Below are 18,463 nucleotides of genomic sequence, written 5' to 3'. Positions count from 1 at the left end.
CATTTAAAGGACGGGTTCACCATTTTTCTTGCTGTAATCATTCCTCCTGTTCATACTGACCATTAGAAGATGTTTTCATAATGACCTTAAATAGAAGTGATGAAAATCCACAGTCCTCCTTCTGTGCAAAAAATGTATTTCAAAGTTTATCTGAAGCTAATATGAAGCTTCAGCGTCCAAATGAGTCAAATCAAGTAGATATCTTTCAACGTTACAGTCTTTTTAGTGCCAAAGTTCCTCTTTTTGTTACTATACTTCCACCTGCAGCTCAACAGGGAAACACTGTCCGAGGAAACACAAAGAGGGAATTTGATGCTAAAAAGACTGTAAATGATGCAGCTTTCACCTCCATCACTTATATTGAAAGCACATTTGAAGGATCTTTTAATAGCCTGTATGAACAGCAAGGAAAACCTCTTTCACTGTTCATATGGACACCTGACTGCTGGTTTAAGTCTAAATGCAGCAGGAGAGCAGACTGCAGCTGCTGAAGGGCTTTTTATCAGTTGAAGGATACGGTGACCCATATAGGGGGTCGGATCTGTGTCCTGCTTGGAGCCCCGGCTCCATTAAGCTGAGTGTTCTCAGTTGCTCAAGGCGAACATTTTTGTGAAAATCCGTCTTCAGAGCAAGAGAAAGGTCCTGTGTGCAGAATGCTGAAGCACCTTTCCATTAACAAAGAGACAGACAAAACAAGCTGGCTGCTCTGTACACCGAAGCGGGTTCAGCCTCAGAAGTCATGTGTCAGAACTTTTTTTTTTATAGGTTTTAATCTCTACAGCACCAATGTGTTTTTTTTCCCCTGTGTGTCACTTTTAGGAAGCTGCAGGAATAAACGGATGCAGAAGGTGAGTCGGTCACCTCCCACCTTCCTAAAAAAGACTGTAAATGTGTCAGATATCCACTTGATATGACTAACTCAGACTGATGAAGCTGAATATAAGCTTCACATCTACTTTTAAATAACTGTGTGGACACACTGTGGATTTTGGCCTCCATCACTTCCATTGAAAGCACATTTGAAGGATCTTTTAATATCCAGTATGAACAGGAGGAATGATTACAGCGAGGAAAACCTCTTTCACTGTTACTATGGACACCTGACTGCTGGTTTAACACACACTGGAAAAACTGTGAACCATATAATTGATTACATACCACCACCGGTTGTCTGGCATCATATTATATCATATTGTAAGGCATCAAGTTCGTGTTGTTTCGTAACTTACAGAATCATATTGCATCACTTTCCCTCCCAGAGTCCTTCATTAAAGGTCAAAATATTGTCTGGATGTATTTGCTGGTCAGGTATCTGTGTGTGAGTGTGTTGAAGTGTTACACTGAGCAACAATGTGATCCTGACAGAGCGCTAATATGACAAGCAGATCTCCCCTGGATCAGTGAATACCTGTGTGTGTGTTTGTGTGTGTGACAGGTTTACACCAGGGGCCCGGTCCTCCTGCTCTGCTGTGTGATCTCTGTGGAGCCAGCAGCAGATTACTGGAGCTTTACAGGGGCCACCAAGTCGCCTCCTCTGGTTCCCAGACCTAAATAGCAACATATAGCTGAATGTAAAGCTCCTATACTGTCACTGTACACAGAGGAGGGGCTGTAAAGTACAAAAATAAACTGGTTTTCATCCTCATGCTGGAGTGCACATATGAGTCTGTGTATCCTCAGCATAGTGAAAAGTACTACTACTAATCACTTGCTGTTATTTTAATATTACTGCTTGTGTTACTCCTACTACCTCTCTGATAACATGTATTATTACAGCTGTTGGTTCAACTCCTACTCACATACTTGCACTACTGCTACTATTAGGCTTCTACTACTACTACTGCTGCTGGTGCAAGATGGCTTAAAGGAAAAAATGTTGAACTACTCCTTTAATGAGGAACACAAGGGAACAAACAACTGCTGCAACGTTTCTGAAATCCTTCAAGCAGTGATTATTGATCTGGTCTTTAATTTTGATGAGGCCAAGCAGCAAACAATGGTGGAAAGTAATTAAGTAGATTTAATCAAGTACTGTACTTAAGTATAATTACTTTATTAGAGTATTTCCATGTGATGCTACTTTCTACATTTCAGAGGGAAATATTGTACTTTCTACTCCACTACATTTATTTGACAGCTTTAGTTACTTTTCAGATGAAGATTTGACACAATGGATAATATAACAAGCTTTTAAAATACAACACATTGTTAAAGATGAAACCAGTGGTTTCCAACCTTTTTGTCTTTTGACGTCTTACAAAAAGCAGTGTGTAGTCGGGGTCACATTTCACATGTCTATGAGTTGTTAACAGCTCCACCAAATAGTGATTTTTCCCTCTAAACTTCTCACATGCTTTCATTTCAATAAATGTTCAAATGATTCAATATTTCACATTCATATTTTTTCTCTAATTTGAATATTCTTCCCTCATCTTCACCTAAACCTGATAAACTGCATCCATCAAGTCAATACTAGAAGTTTTTCCAGGTGAGGCAGGTTGACATCAGGTGAGTCCAGGTGCTGTAACAATTTCTCATATAAAGCACATAACTATACTCGATGTGATGAAATTAAGATTTCCCTCATAACTGCCCTCTAATGTGAACGTTTTTGTGAATAATGTCTAATAAAGTCTTCATATTTCATATTGCAACAGTGGATCATTTTTATGTTCTACATGTAAGAGCTGCAAAGTTCTTACAGCTAAAACTAAATAAGGTGAAGTTAAAAAAAAGTATGAAAGTTTTCTCCGCACTTCAAAAACTTCACTCAAGCAAAGTACTTCAGTAAAGTGACTCAACTTGACAACGTGACTTAACTGCAAAGTACAGCAAAGTTTTAAAACTTTTCAAAAATTAAATATGACATATTGTATATGTCTCATAATAGGGAGTCATGGGGGTAAAAATATGTACTGTAGAGAATCAAAAGGGGGATAATTAATATGTATTAACACAGATCTACAGCTTGTGATCAAAATACTCCAGATGTAATTTTCAAAAGAAGATTCACATTTATGTATGTAAACTTTGGCTGTTTTAAAAAATAAAATATAAAATGTATATAATAAATGTATAATTACAATTTCATATTAATCATTCAATTATAATTTTCAATTTTTATATTACAAAAATATCAAATTAAAATCAATTTAGATTTATTTTATTTTTAAATTATATCGTTTTAAATGTATATTATAATATGGACTATTTAGTTATTCAATCATAGTATTTATTTGATATAATCTTTCATTTAACTGTCAAAGATATCAAAGAAAACATTTTTTTAAAGAAAAAAATCAGTAAAACAACAACGTAACTAGTTTAACAGGAGGAGTGATGTGTCTTACGGTTGCTGTAGCAACGTATAAACTCTGGCGTTGCTAGGTAACCAAGCTAACGTTAGAAGGACAGTGTTAGCTACGCTTGCTAAGTCAAAAATCTTGTTAAATAAAGACAATAAAACAGATGCGGGATTTAAGAAGAAGCTAAAACAACTGACGGTGGATCAGTTTCTCACCGAGTCACCGTTGTTCATGTTCACAGAGTTCTGCGGGATTATTATCAACTATCAGCTCACCTGAAGTCACAAAGCTAACCGGTTAGCATTAGCCGGTCAGTTAAAACTAGCATGTCGGAGCTCAGAGAGAAGGAGGAGCAGGAGGTGAAAGAAGAAGGAGAAGAAGAGGGAGAAGAAGAAGAGGAGGAAAACACAGACACAAACCCAGAAGCAGGTGGAGGTGCTGCAGAGAAGCCGCCAGAGGACGACAAAGGGCCGGGGAGTGATGAAGAGGAGGCGCAGGCTGCCGGGTCGACCTCAGGTGAGGCAGGACGTGTTTCCAGCAGCGGTGAGAGAAGTTTCCAGATCCTGTACTTAATTAAATACGGAAGCCGAGAACAACCGCACTTGCAATTATTTGTTTTAATACAGCTATCTTGAGAAAATGAGCTTTATTATCTCGAGATAACGAGCTAATCAACCTGTTATCACGAGAAAACAAAGCTCCGACCTTTCTATTGTTCGGACTGCCAGGCTGAGAGGTCATATTATCCTGGATTTCTAACACTATGTATTCTTTATTTTCATGGATACAGTATGCTGTGTCTACTTGACAGCAGAAGTGTGAATGCATGAATGAGTCAATCATTCAAAACCTCAGGATATTAAATAAATAAATATATAAATATAACCTTCACCATTCACTGCATAGTGTACTCCATCGGCTATTATTATGGTTCAGTTTACACCACTAACATTTTTCTTTTGTGACAGCAATTTTCTAATAACTATTATGAGAGCTCTATTATAGATGTATATTATAATGGACAATGCATGGAGGAATGACATGGATTTATTATCTCGTTATCTCGAGATAACAAAGCTTGTTTTCTCAAGATAACGAAAAAATTAACTCATGATCTTGAGATAACGGCATTAAAAAAAAACAATAATTGCAAGCACAGCCGCTGTCAGCTTCTGTAAGTAAAAGTACCAACACAGTAATGTAAAAATATATATATATAAGTATTATGAACTTGATGTAGTGGAATGGGAATCCATCCAATAGTTGTTGAGATATTTCAGTATGAACCAAAGCGGTGGACCAGCAGACAGTGACATCACATGACTACAACAATGATCTTGTGTATCTAGAGTCTGACAGGTGTCTGTTAAATGTCTTCACTGTCCAGATGTGCAGGCGGCGGCGGAAGAGGCTGAAACTCAGGCAGATCTGCCCGACAACAGCGAGCAGCTCAGAGAGCCTCAGAGAGCAGAAGATGTTGGAAACTCAACAGCTACAGGTGAGACTGATTTCCTGCTACTGCTCAACACCAAACATGTCAGATCCAAAGACTTACAGCTTTACGGTTTGGTTTTATTCTGATGTAAAACCTTACAGCTGTGTTCATATCAAAGACTGATGCTGCCTCGTGGGATTTAATCTTCAAAATGTAATTCTGTTGATTTCTACATGATAGTTTATCTCCGGTATTAGAATAAAACCTGCATCACATCTGGACCGACTCAGACTGATCTGTTGACAGTGTAACACATCCCCCAAATCCATTCTTCACAGATCATTCAATTTAATTGTAAATTCAGCTTTACATATTCTGATATAGCAGAGCGATCAAATCTGTCAGAAAATAGAAGGTTTTGTGGAGGAAGTGTGGGCAGTGTTCTCACTGGTATTAGCTTATGAAGTAGCTAAGATGTGTTGTGCTGTTTCTAGGTAATCTGACACAACAAAGAGGGGGATCAATATCTCGTTAAACCTCTATTAGCGGTGACAAAGAAAGCTTTCACAAGGAAGTGGATTAAAGTAGATCTCCTAACACGTAGGAAGCGTGGAGGAGATTTATGAAGAGGAAGCAAAGAAAGAAGTTTTTAAATTCATCACACCAACATAACTAAACTAAACCATTACATGATGAAAAAGAAAACCTTGTGGAAAGTAATACAGACTGAGTAATTAAAAAACAGACTCATGATAAAACCCAACAAAATAAAATAATCACAGATTTCAATGAATGTGTGTGTGTGTGGTTGCAGTGAAGGTGGTGCTGGTTCCTGAAGGTCACGTGATGACTGTGGCCTTCGCCATCGGTCTCAGCATTCAGGAGCTGAAGCGTCACCTCGCCTCGGAGCTCAGAGTTCCTGCAGAGGTCCTGCAGATCTCTCTGGATGGTACGTATGTACGTCTGTCAACAAACGTTAGGAGATGTTGTTCTTTTTGCTGACAGGTAAAAGGTTTGATGCGTTGTGTTAAGTCAGTTGTGGTAACCATTGATCCCAGTCTGACACCTGTTAGTCAAAACAGACAGACATACAATCATCTCAGTGTTGCCAGTAAGACACACGTTAGACCAGTGTTACCTAAAAGTTAAAACCACCTCAGCCTTCCTGCATCCCTAAAACTGACACATTGATAAAAGTAGCTATGTAGAATTTTACTGAAATGATATTTTAGTAAAGATAAACAACATGTTTCTTTTTCACAAATGTTTCTAATCAATTTCTGATGTGAAAATGAAAAATAGTTAAACTCTGTTTCTACTGCTGCACTGATAGTTAAAGGATGGGTTCAAATGTGTGTTAAACCAGCAGTCAGGTGTCCATATGAACAGTGAAAGAGGTTTTCCTCGCTGTAATCATTCCTCCTGTTCATACTGGATATTAAAAGATCTTTCAAATGTGTTTTCAATGGAAGTGATGGAGGTCAAAGGTGATATCTGACACATTTACAGTCTTTTCAGCATCAAATTCCTTCTTTGTGTTTCCTCAGACAGTGTTTCTCTGTTGAGCTGTGGTGGAAGTATAGTAACAAACTCTGAAGGGCAAAACAGGTTTCTTCATGCTTTGGATTTGACTGATATGTTTTATAGATAAATGAATCACCAGATTTTCTTTTCTTGCCATCATTAGATCACTCGGCTCTTGGAAATCAATGAATTTTAATAGAATTCTACAAACCTGCGTCTCAGGTGCCCTGAACTGCAAAGAAATCTTGAAGTCTGTTTGGAAACATAATTCCAAAGACTAATTTGCAGCAGTGTGGGCTGTGAGATTCCTCTTGAGTGCTCTGACTGATGATAACGGTCAGTAAGACTCATCAGTCTGTGTTTGGTTTTTGCAGGCAGGTTGGTGGAGGAGCAGCAGAGCCTGATGGAGCTCGGCGTCCGGCCTCACGGCTCCACCCGGATGGAGATGAGCTCCACCGACCCGAACGCCCACCCGCTGCGACCCCTTCGCCCCCCGGAGCACGACAACATGCCGGACGTCATCACCGTCCGAGTTCAAACAGGTACGGACACCTTCATTTAGATTTAGAAAATCTCTTCATGCAACTTTAAATGAATGATTTGACTTCCAGATGACGGCGGGTTCCAGGAGGTGGTGGTGGAGATCGAGCGTCCCCCCCAGCGGAAGGCCTTTCTGGGCGGCTACAGACACCGGCTGACGGGGGCGGAGTACCACCACGCCGCTGTCCAGACTCTGCCCAAGAGGAGACCTGACAGAGGAGTGGTCGTCTTCAGCCGCAACACACAGGTACAGTACAGAGCTTCAACACAAAACTAATCAGTGGCAGCTTTAGTTTTCAGGAGAACAAAATACAAAATGATATCAGCTGAGGAGACAGCTGTTTAAAGCTGGATGTGTGTGTGTGTGGTGCGTTTAAAGGTCACTCATTACTGCAAAACAGCATTTTCACTCAGGCATGAGACAGAACATGACTCCATGTGCAAATTAAACAATCTAATTACAGAGAGAAAGACAGAGTGTAAATGAGCTTCTTGAACCAGAAGACGAATGGTCACAGCAACACCTCTCTGAGAAGCTTTATTATAATTAGTTTCACTCCGACTTTATTCTATTTAAAGAGGAACATCAATAAAATCTAAGAATTAAACAATATTTTAGTTCAGACTTACTCTTAAATACCTGCGGTGGAAGAATTCAGATCCTTTACTGTAGTAAAAGTACCAACAATGTACAAATACTCCAGTAAAAGTAAAAGCCCTGCATGGAAAATCCTACTACAGTAAAAGTACATAAGTATTATGAGCTTGATGTAGTTAAAGTATTGCAGTAAAAGTACATAAGTATTATGAGCTTGATGTAGTTAAAGTATTGCAGTAAAAGTACATAAGTATTATGAGCTTGATGTAGTTAAAGTATTGCAGTAAAAGTAGTGGTTTGGTCCCTCTGACTGATATATTATTATATATGACATCATTAGATTATTAATAGTGAAGCATCAGTGTTAGAGCAGCATGTTACTGTTGTAGCTGCTGGAGGTGGAGCTAGTTTACACTACTTTATATACAGTTAGCTAGTTTAGTCCAGTGGTTCCCAACCTAGGGGTCGGGCCCCTCCAAAAGGTCAGCAGATAAATCTGAGGGGTGGTGAGATGATTAATGGGAGAGGAAAGAAGAAAAAACAAAGTTCTGATACACAAATCTGTTTTCAGTTTTTGGACTTTTTCTCTAATCTTTGATTTTTGCTGAAATATTGGATCATTTGAACATTTATTGAAATGAAAGCATGTGAGAAGTTTAGAGGGAAAAATCACTATTTGGTGGAGCTGTTAACAACTCATAGACATGTGAAATGTGACCCCGACTACACACTGCTTTTTGTAAGACGTCAAAAGACAAAAAGGTTGGAAACCACTGGTTTCATCTTTAACAATGTGTTGTATTTTAAAAGCTTGTTATATTATCCATTGTGTCAAATCTTCATCTGAAAAGTAACTAAAGCTGTCAAATAAATGTAGTGGAGTAGAAAGTACAATATTTCCCTCTGAAATGTAGAAAGTAGCATCACATGGAAATACTCAAGTAGAGTACAAGTACCTCAAAACTGTACTTAAATACAGTACTTGAGTAAATGTACTTAGTTACTTTCCACCACTGATAAATCAACATATTTTACATCACTGCTGATCATTTCCAGCTCAATTTTTAGGTTGATTTCTTTACTTATAGGCATTAAGTTGATATATACAGATAGTTCTTCCTTTTTGTCAGTTAAAATAAATAATAATAACAATAATAAGCTTTTGTTGATGCTGCCTGAGTAAAAATAAACTAAAGACTATAGTCAGACTATAGGAGCCATCGCTGCTCTGATAGAAACAGATCAATAACTTTCAGTTAGCAGCTCTATCAAGAAAGAATGTGGATGAAGGTTTCCTGCATTTTTTTCCTCCTGAAAAATTCATCAACAGTTTTTGTTCAAGAAAATCAGTCTGCTGACTTGTGTGCTGCAGTAGTATTGTGTTATACTGGGAGGTAGTTTCAAAAAAAGCTGAACATTATAACCTTCATGAAGGTCGGACTTATAGCAGGGCTGCTGTATGATGTCTAGGTGGACCTGATAAACTGGGAACAGAGTGTATATCCATGTTTAACCTGATGCTTCTCTGTACCTGTATGTACTGCAAAATTTGACATTTTCAGACTTTGGACAGTAAAATCTCCCCGACATCTTCATGGAGTCGACCCAGACGCTGAGAATGAAGGACTTGAGGCTTATGGATTTATTTTATCAGATAAACAAGTGATACATTAACTTGAGATCGACTTGTATTAGTGGAAAGTAACTAAGTACATTTACTCAAGTACAGTTTTGAGGTATTTGTACTTTACTTGAGTATTTCCATTTGATGCTACGTTATACTTCTACTCCACTACATTTATTATTTACAGCTTTAGTTACTTTTCAGATGAAGATTTGACATAAAATGATATATATTTTATTATTGTCTGCTCTTTTCTTTCCTATTTTTAAAATGTATTATACACTTTGAGCTGCATTAGTGTGTGAATGGTGCTACATAGATGAAGTGTATTATTATTATTACTTTTATTATAAAAACAACATATACAATTACAGTATATAATATGATGCAGTACTTTTACTAGTAATCTATCAAAGTATCTAAAATTGGCTTCACGTTGATGAACTACAACATGAAAATGCAATGTGATAAAAACAAATAATATAATATATTATTATAAGATAATACTCTAAAAAGAGTATTTTTACTTTTGATGCTTGAAGTACATTTTGCTGATAATACTTCTGTAATTTTACCAAAGTAACGTTTTACTTGTAATGGAGTATTTTTACACTGCAGTATTTCTACTTTTACTTAAATAAAGAATCTGAATACTTCTTCCACCACAGTCGACATTATGTCACATTATTTGAGGGATGCAAGTCATTCAGGAAGTCTAAAGCACTGCAGATCGAGGGCAGGCAATATGACAAAGAACAACGTGGAATCTGCATTTTCATCCACTTTTGCTGAAGTGATCCCACAGTTCCAAAAGTTTCATCAGTCTGCAGAAAGAAAACAGTCCATCTTAATGATGTGAGGATGTACCAGCTTGTTCTTGGCAAAGTTACGGGAACAAGCTGACAGGAGGAAACCTGTTCCCAGTAGGAGTAAACCTGAACGTCCTGAATATGATTTGAATACCTGCTAACCAATCAGAAGTACGGTTGAATGCTGGGAATTGAAACCTGGTTATTTCCCAGGAATTCCTGCCAAGATCTACTCCTGTTCCCCTTACAAAAGACCTGCTGGAACATCATCATGTGTGTGTGTGTTTGTGTACTGAAGACTGCACTGAAGCAAGATGCCTTCTGCAAACCTCACTGCCACCTTACTGTTGTAGCCACCTTGACCTTGAAATGACATTATTATGATATAATTATGATATAATTATGATCATCGTCTCAGACTTTTCAGCTGAAGGTTTCAGCTGGCAGCTTACAGACCAGCTGTGTGGTTCACAGTTGCCAGAGTTTGCCTTTCTGTTGGGAGAAACCCGCTTTCAGGCTCTGTCTCGCACTCCCACACAGCCCACACAAATCTCAGACTAAATAGGGAGGAAGCCAAACATTAAAGGACGGGTTCACCATTTTTCAAGTCTGTCTTAAAATAACAGTCAGGAGCCCAAATAAACAAAGAGACAGCTCAACAGGGAAACACAAAGAAGGTATTTGATGCTAAAAAGACTGTAAATGTGTCAGATATCCACTTGATATGACTAACTCAGACTGATGAAGCTGAATAGAAGCTTCAAAGAGACTTTTAAATGACTGTGTTGGTTTCCACACAGACCTCTCCTAAATCACAAATGTTTTCATGTACAGCGTGTTGAGTTTCACCTCTTTTACTCTACAACCTCTCATCTAATGCTAGTGCTTTAAATATAAGGCGTTAGATTAATGAGTCTCACCAATAGTGTCGTTCATGTCTGAGGTTTTGCAGACACATCGGTCTTGTCTGCCGCCCACAACTGTTTGTATATTGGATGTTTTTCTTCTGACACGCCAAACTGGTCGGGATGTAACGGTAATTGATGTTCATTGTTTTTCTAAACACATCCAATAAACCAGTGAAATCATTTGTAATATAGTCGCCGTCCTCTGCGTGAGTCCTGAGCTCCATCTGAGCTGTCTGGACATTTTTACATTCAGCAGTAGATCAGATGTTTACCACCTCAAAGATAATGTACCAAGGAATTGTTGTTTTACTAAACAAATGAATGTGCAAGAACAAATACACACCTACACACACACACACACTCTTAACGATGGTGGTCGGCTCATTACAGCTGCACATACGTGAAGACGCACACGGTTGCAGTAATGAGACGTCCTCGGCTCTTTGTTGCTCTGTGGTGTCGTCAGCGATGTGATGAGATGACCTGTCACCTACAGTAAAGACTGTTTACACATCACAGGACGGCAGCCATGTTGGCCTTATGATCCTATCTCCCTCTTTCTTCTTATAGCTCTAATTTGTTTTTACAACACATCATCCATTGCATCATCTGGTCATAATAAGAATGTTTTTAATTTTTTATTTATGTGGGAATCAGGTCCCATTTACATTTTTCCTCTACACCTCCCTCAAACTAACCTAAAATAAACAGGAAATGAACTTAACGAGAAACAAGAATCTATAATGGTGTGGTGCCTGTACATGTTCTTTTTTTTTAAATCAGCTGTCACAGCACAGTGACCTCTGACCTTTGACTTTATTACGGTGCAGTAGTTAGTGACTGGAGCTGATGCTTGTAAAAGTACATTCCTGTATGTATTGCTCAACTCACAAGATACACATGGGAGTCAACTGGATTGGATCACCGACTTTGTGTGTAAAGTCTTTCTTAAAGAGGACATATTCCGCATATTTCCAGCTCTATGTTTATATTCTGGGGCTCTACTGGAATATCTTTTCATGATTTCCAGTTAAAAACTCCTTATTTATCTTCTACTGGTCCTTTATGCAGCCCCTCAGTTCAGCCTCTGTCTGAAACAGGCTGTTTTAGCTCCTGTCTCTTTAAGGCCCCGCCTCCTGATGAGCCCACTCTGTTCTGATTGGTCAGCTTCAGGAAGCCGGAGGCTACATAAACAAACTATAGTAGCAGGATTTCACTTCTTTTTCTCCTTCTTTACTCCAAATGTCAACTTCTCACATCCATCCGTACATGTTGGAGCCTGAATCAGATTCAAAATATGAGAGTGAACAACGTGAACAACACATGGAAACACCTTAGCAACCACCTTAGCAACCACCTTAGCAACAAAGGCTATAGAGCAGATGGCTGTTTGTGAGCATGTGCGGACATTCTGATGTCATCATGAGGAGGAAGTAGTAGTAGTCGTATTAGCAGGTTAAAGCCCTGACTTTTGACTTTCAGGAAGCATTTCTACACATGTAAATATTTAGTAACTGATTTGTATGTTAAAACTAGTTTGTGTGGTGCAATCTGTACTAATGTAGTGATCTATAAATCTCCATCAGTAACGTAGGCTAAGTTTGAACTTATAAACAGCTGGTGCATTAAACTCCTGGGTCATTATGTTGGAAAGGTGTCAGTGTGTTTTTATCTAAAACACACTGACACCTTTAAGGTTTAACTGACATGTTTGCTTGATCAGCAGTTTTTCTTTTTCTTTCCTGTCAAATCTCTGTCCAGCATCAGACCTCTCTTGTTTCTTATCGTTTCTAAATGAATCTGATTCTGAGACCTTTTGCACAGCAGACATTTTGACGTGTCCTCGCAGGAAAAGCTTCAACTTTAGGTCTGACAGATCAATGTGGAACGACTTCAGCTGCCTTCAGCAACTGGACTCATCCAAAATCTTAAAGTGAATTGATTTAAATGTCTGAATTTTATCCAATAATTTCTCCAAAGCTCAAACTCTACCTACATTCAAGCTCTCTGATTGGACGTTTCTTACAGCAATGACTGATAGTTGACTTCATATGGACACTTATGATTTTTTTTTAATGAAACTGACTTTTTTCAGCTCAGTTTTTGCTTTTCCTGGTGATTCAACCAGGAGTCATGTGATAAGTGTGCTATCTAGATTCCCCGATCCGTGCATGTAAAATCTGTGTGCTGTGTACTTCTGGACTCTGACACGGTTCCATACTTAGAAGGTCATTCAGGCTACAAGAGCTTCATCAATCTGTGTCACAAGCCTGAAAATGGGAAATGTTACTCACCAGCTCATCCTGCCTGCGGTGAACCTCAATTAACAGCCTGATGCCTGTGACCTCAGCTGTGCGCTGGCAGCCACTCTGCCTCCCTGCATTACACAGCTCATCCATCTGCAGCTGAATTATACAACTTAATTAATATTTTTCACAGTTTTAGCCACTAAGAATATGACATCAGTTACCTGCATTAGGTGTGTTTAAAACCTGACCTTTAAACCTCAGCTGTCTCAGATCCCTCTATCCGAGGAGGGATCTGAGATGTTTTATCTGATGTTTTTTTTTCTCACTTCTCTTTTTTATTATTTTGCATATGTTGTCTTTAATGTGCATCTTTAAATTCAGTCCATGTCTCTTCCTCTCTGTCAGACAGTAGAGCTGAAGTCTCAGACTCAGCAGTGTCCGGTCAGCATCAGCACCCAGATGACTGGCATCGGCTGCTACGTCTCCTGTATGAACGACAAGCTGGTCGCCCCCGGCAACTACATCACTGCTGACGAGTATCATGACAGGAGGCTGAGAGCTGTGGGTGAACCCTGAGTGCACAATGTCTTTTTATACATACATTTCTGTCTTTTGTTTTCCACTTAATCATCATCGTTAGACTCAATAAATGAACCGGTTTTCCTCTCGTCTCCCTCTCAGGTGATCCGTCTGCAGGCGTTCACTCGGCGCTGGCTGGCCCAGCAGGCGGTGGAGCGCCTGAGGAGGGAGCGGGACCGGCGGCTGGCTTGGCTGGAGCTGCAGGAGAGGAGGAGGAGGGAGGAGAAGGAGGAGCAGCTGAGAGACCGCCGCCACCGCTGGTTGAACCCACAGAGGAGGGAGGACTTCACCCTGCTGTACCACGCTCTGGAGAGTAGGCTGAGACGGGGGGGCGGGGGTCTCACTCTGTTGTACAGCTGAGCTGTAAGATGTGTGGATGATTAAAATATTTGTACATTACAGAGTGGAGGCGTGAGGAGGAGCAGCGGATCAACTCCTCCCTGCGAGGAGCTGAGAGGAAGGCAGCTCTCTGCTTGCTGCTGGAACAGGAGACGCAGCTCATCGCCGCCATCGGATGCCATCGCATCGCCGTCCAGAACAACAACTACGATAAAACTGTCAGGAACTTCCTGGATAAGGTTAGAGGTCACCCCTCCTCCTCCTCCTCCTCCTCCTCCTCATCCTCCTCCTCCTCCTCCTCCTCCACTCCCAGCTCTCTCAATCCAGACAGTTTCCACTTAGATATTCACTTCTAAATAGTCGTGATGTTGGTGTTAGGGTTCAATTTATTGATTTATTGATTACTCTATAAAATGTCAGTAGAGGAAAAAGTCAGAAAGAGTCAAATTCAAGCAAGTACAACAGAAATTAGTCAAATATGCCCATCACAATTTTTCCCAGTAACATATTCAATTTGTTTGTTTTTCTTTCAACTATCAGTCCAAAACCCAAAAATATTTAATGACAGAGAAACACAGCAAAAGTCCTCATGACGGAGATCAAATGAGCATTTTGGCTTCAAAAATGACTGAAATAATTGATCTTTTATCTAAGTAGTTGCTGATTCACCTTCTGTCAATCGATGAATAGTTTCAGCTCAGGTTGGAGTAGTAGCAGCAGTGTAGGAGAGAGAAGCAGATCACTGGTACCAGGACGGAAGAAAATGGAAGTACTAGCAGAAGACGTGGTGGTGCATCAGTGTAGCATTAGTACCATCAGCGGTAGTGTTAACAGTATCATCATTAGCAGTAGTATTAACAGTAGAATTAGTACTAACAGCAGTAGCATTAGTACTATCAGCAGTAGTGTTAACAGTAGTATTAGTACTAACAGCAGTAGCATTAGTACTATCAGCAGTAGTATTAATAGTAGTATTAGTACTAACTGCAGTAGCATTAGTACCATCAGCAGTAGTGTTAGCGGGGTCATCATCAGCAGTAGTATTAATAGTAGTATTAGTACTAACAGCAGTAGCATTAGTACCATCAGCAGTAATGTTAGCGGTATCATCATTAGCAGTAGTATTAACAGTAGTATTAGTACTAACAGCAGTAGCATTAGTACCGTCAGCAGTAGTATTAATAGTAGTATCAGTACTAACAGCAGTAGCATTAGTACTATCAGCAGTGGTGTTAGCGGTATCATCATTAGCAGTAGTATTAGCAGTAGTATTAGTACTAACAGCAGTAGCATTAGTACCATCAGCAGTAGTATTAATAGTAGTATCAGTACTAACAGCAGTAGCATCAGTACCATCAGCAGTAGTATTAATAGTAGTATTAGTACTAACAGCAGTAGCATTAGTACCATCAGCAGTAGTATTAATAGTAGTATTAGTACTAACAGCAGTAGCATCAGTACCATCAGCAGTAGTATTAATAGTAGTATTAGTACTAACAGCAGTAGCATCAGTACCATCAGCAGTAGTATTAATAGTAGTATTAGTACTAACAGCAGTAGCATTAGTACTATCAGCAGTGGTGTTAGCGGTATCATCATTAGCAGTAGTGTTAACAGTAGTATTAGTACTAACAGCAGTAGCATTAGTACCGTCAGCAGTACTACTGACAGTGTGATAATGTGTGTTTCAGTCTGCAGCTCCTCATCAGTGGCGAGCAGCAGACGGTCGTCTGATCCAGATGGACAGTCAACACACCATCAGAGCCAGAGAGCTGCGGGATCTGTACAACAACATCAGCCTGTCTGCTGTCGGCCAGGAGCAGAGGCTCCAAGTCCTGATGACACTCAAACACACTGTCATGGTACCACACACACACACACACACACACACACACAGGGTGCAGACTTTCCTCCCACAGACTTTCTGTCATGGACTCTGTGTTTTTGGACTGTTTGTGTTTTGGGGTTTTTGGTTTTGTTTGTTGCAGATGACAGATTGTGTTTCTTGGGTATTTGAGTTGTTTTCATGTTTATTCTGTGTCGGTTCTATGCAGGTCGGTTTATTATGAAGAGTTTTGTGTTTTCTGGGTTTTGGTTCCTGTACTTTGCTTTGTCCATCTACACACCTGCCCTGCATCTAGCATCATTAGCCCTGCCCTGCTCTGTGTCTCCACACACCTGCACTGTAGCATAAATAAACCTTGAAAGAATATTTGAGTCGCATATTTTATGAGAACCGCGTGGTTCTCAGGGCACGCTGACACCTGTTGTTGTTGTTGTTGTTGTTGTTCACCAGTAGGGTTGGTGTGAACCAGACCAGCCATGGAGTATTTTTATATTGCTGTACTGGTATTTTTGTTTAAGTAAAGGATGTGAATACTTCTTCCACCACTGTCTAACATTATAGAATTAGCACTTAAGTAAAAAGGTAGAGAGTTAGTCTGAGTCTGGAGAAATAATCCACTCTAAAGTTAATCAGCTGTTATCCAGAGTCCTCTGATCTGTACATTGTAACTCTACCATATATATGATCACTGCGGTGTTAATGTGTGGTCGTCTTTATCCTCACTGGACAGGAGCACGAGTGTCAGGTGACCCGGGACATGGTGGATTTGATCGACAGGGAAGTGGACCTGATGACGCGGGGTGTTAAGGCGGCCAGTCTGGCGGGGCTGAGGAAGAGGATTTCCACTCTGTTCCTCCAGTACATCAAAACACCAGCGTTCAACCCTGAGGTGGCAAAGCTGCTGAAGGTGAGCAGAGAGCGACTGATGTGGTTTCATCTGGTCTGGAGTCGTATGGATACATATTCCAGATACAACAGCTGAGAAGTATTAGAAGAAAATGATCCTGATACAGAAATACAATGACTGAGAGAGAAAACTAATCAAACACAAGGTCTTACCATTGACTGGAGAGGAGATATATATGCAACCATCAGTCAATCAACAGAAAATTAATCGCTAAGTATTTTGATAATTGATTAATCATTTCTTTAAGAAAACATTCTCCAATTGTCCAAATTCTCTGATTTCAGCTTCTTAGATATGATTATTTTCTGGTTTCTTTAGTCCTTTATGTCATTAAACTGAATATCTTTGAGTTGTGGACAAAACAAGACATTTGAAGACGTCATGTTGGGCTTTGAGAAACGGTGATCAACATTTTTCACCATTTTCTGACATTTTATTGATCAAACAACTGATCGAGTTCAGTCGATAATGAAAATAATCATCAGTTGTGGCCTTAATTTTGATAAATCAATGACTTTATTGACTTCCCTTTTTTTCTGATGGATGGCAGCCTCTGGTTAATCATCTACTACTACTATTAATCATCCCAAAGGAAACGAGAATAGGACAACTACTGATGTTATGATTCAATAAAAAACTATACTAATAAGAACTGTATGAAATGAATTTCCTCATGTACTCTACCATCTATACCAGGTTCCCCAGAACCCGTCCCAGCTGAAGAACGACATGTTCCTCTGCCACGGCTGTCAGCGCTACCTGCGCTCTGCTGATTTCAGCTCGTCCGCCAGCGCCCATCTGAGCGGTCAGTGTCGGGACTGCGCCAGACTCGACAACATAGCTCGATCCCGCAACGACTTCTCGTTCTACAAAAACATCCTGAGGAGGCTGAGAGCCGACGAGCAGCGGCTCAACGAGGAGGCCAAGATCCCCTTCCTGCTGCAGGTGACCTCCCGTTCACTACTGTCAGTCTCCGGGAGTTTGCTGCGATGTTTCCATCGTTCAGATACTCCAAACCTAAAGCCTGCATGTGTTTTATCCTCTCAGGTGGAGGACGTGCGGTACCTGGTGGAGGTGGTTTGGACGTCCCGCTCAGCCCTCCGCGCCGGCAGTGACCTCTACAACCTGGTGTTTGTCCGCTGGGAGCGTCAGAGGGACTGGAGCCCCTGGAACTGCATCCTGCTGTCCAAAGAGGAGACTTCAGCTCACCTGGAAGTAGAAGACGTCCACAAGGTCTGTTCCAACAGTTAACAGTTACACACCACAACATGAGTTTTCCTCGCTGTAATCATTCCTCCTGTTCATACTGGCTGATGGGGGCCAAAATCCACAGTGTGTGCACAGTCATTTAGTGCAAAAATGCATTTAAAAGTTGATGTGAAGCTCATATGAGGCTTCAGAAAGACAGATATCTACTTGATTTAACTCATTTCAACAGTTGAAGCTTCATATCAGCACCAGATGAACTTTTAAATACATCTTTGCACAGGAGGAGGATGTTTACGTTTCTTAAAGTCTCCCTCCTGTGTGTGTTCAGGCGTACGAAGCGACGTTCATCCGCAGGATCGAACACAAGCACACGCTGGCTCGGCGCCACTTCAGTCAGATCCCGGTCATGGCTGAATACCTGGACTCTCAGCCGACTGCTGCCCTGGGCAACCAGCTCATCTCCAAGCCCATCACCATGGCGACAAGCAAGCACGCCACCGACACGCCACCGGCCTCGGCTCATTAGGAGACACCCTGTAGTTTTCTTTCTTCTGTCGTCTGAAGTCTAAAATAAAAGTCTTGATGGTTTCA

At 40.3% G+C, this 18,463-nt stretch overlaps 2 protein-coding genes across 4 annotated transcripts in view; one reads left to right on the top strand and one right to left on the bottom strand.

Annotated features, from left to right (window-relative positions):
• Positions 1-3,812, bottom strand: part of LOC121896783 (ankyrin repeat and SOCS box protein 15-like) — a 17,384-nt gene extending 13,572 nt beyond the window's left edge. The window contains exon 1 of one of the 2 annotated variants that reach the window (XM_042410801.1): positions 3,725-3,812. The gene's annotated coding sequence lies outside the window, so the exon portion shown is untranslated. The remainder of the gene's footprint in view (positions 1-3,724) is intronic. The other variant, XM_042410803.1, reaches the window with a different exon arrangement.
• Positions 3,338-18,463, top strand: iqub (IQ motif and ubiquitin domain containing). Of its 2 annotated transcripts, none has more exons than XM_042410786.1 (13): positions 3,338-3,848; positions 4,693-4,803; positions 5,555-5,689; positions 6,639-6,806; positions 6,876-7,051; positions 13,398-13,553; positions 13,674-13,884; positions 13,974-14,149; positions 15,602-15,772; positions 16,487-16,663; positions 17,360-17,608; positions 17,711-17,896; positions 18,201-18,463. In XM_042410786.1, the coding sequence occupies exons 1-13, from the start codon at positions 3,632-3,634 to the stop codon at positions 18,396-18,398; spliced, it is 2,331 nt and encodes a 776-aa protein (XP_042266720.1). In that variant the 5' UTR covers positions 3,338-3,631; the 3' UTR covers positions 18,399-18,463. The 2 variants fall into 2 exon arrangements, with proteins under 2 accessions (XP_042266720.1, XP_042266721.1); XM_042410787.1 differs by having other exon boundaries at positions 3,339-3,821.

The sequence above is a fragment of the Thunnus maccoyii genome, chromosome 5 (assembly GCF_910596095.1).
Source record: "Thunnus maccoyii chromosome 5, fThuMac1.1, whole genome shotgun sequence".
NCBI lineage: Eukaryota > Metazoa > Chordata > Actinopteri > Scombriformes > Scombridae > Thunnus > Thunnus maccoyii.
This window is presented reverse-complemented; position numbering and strand designations above follow the sequence as displayed.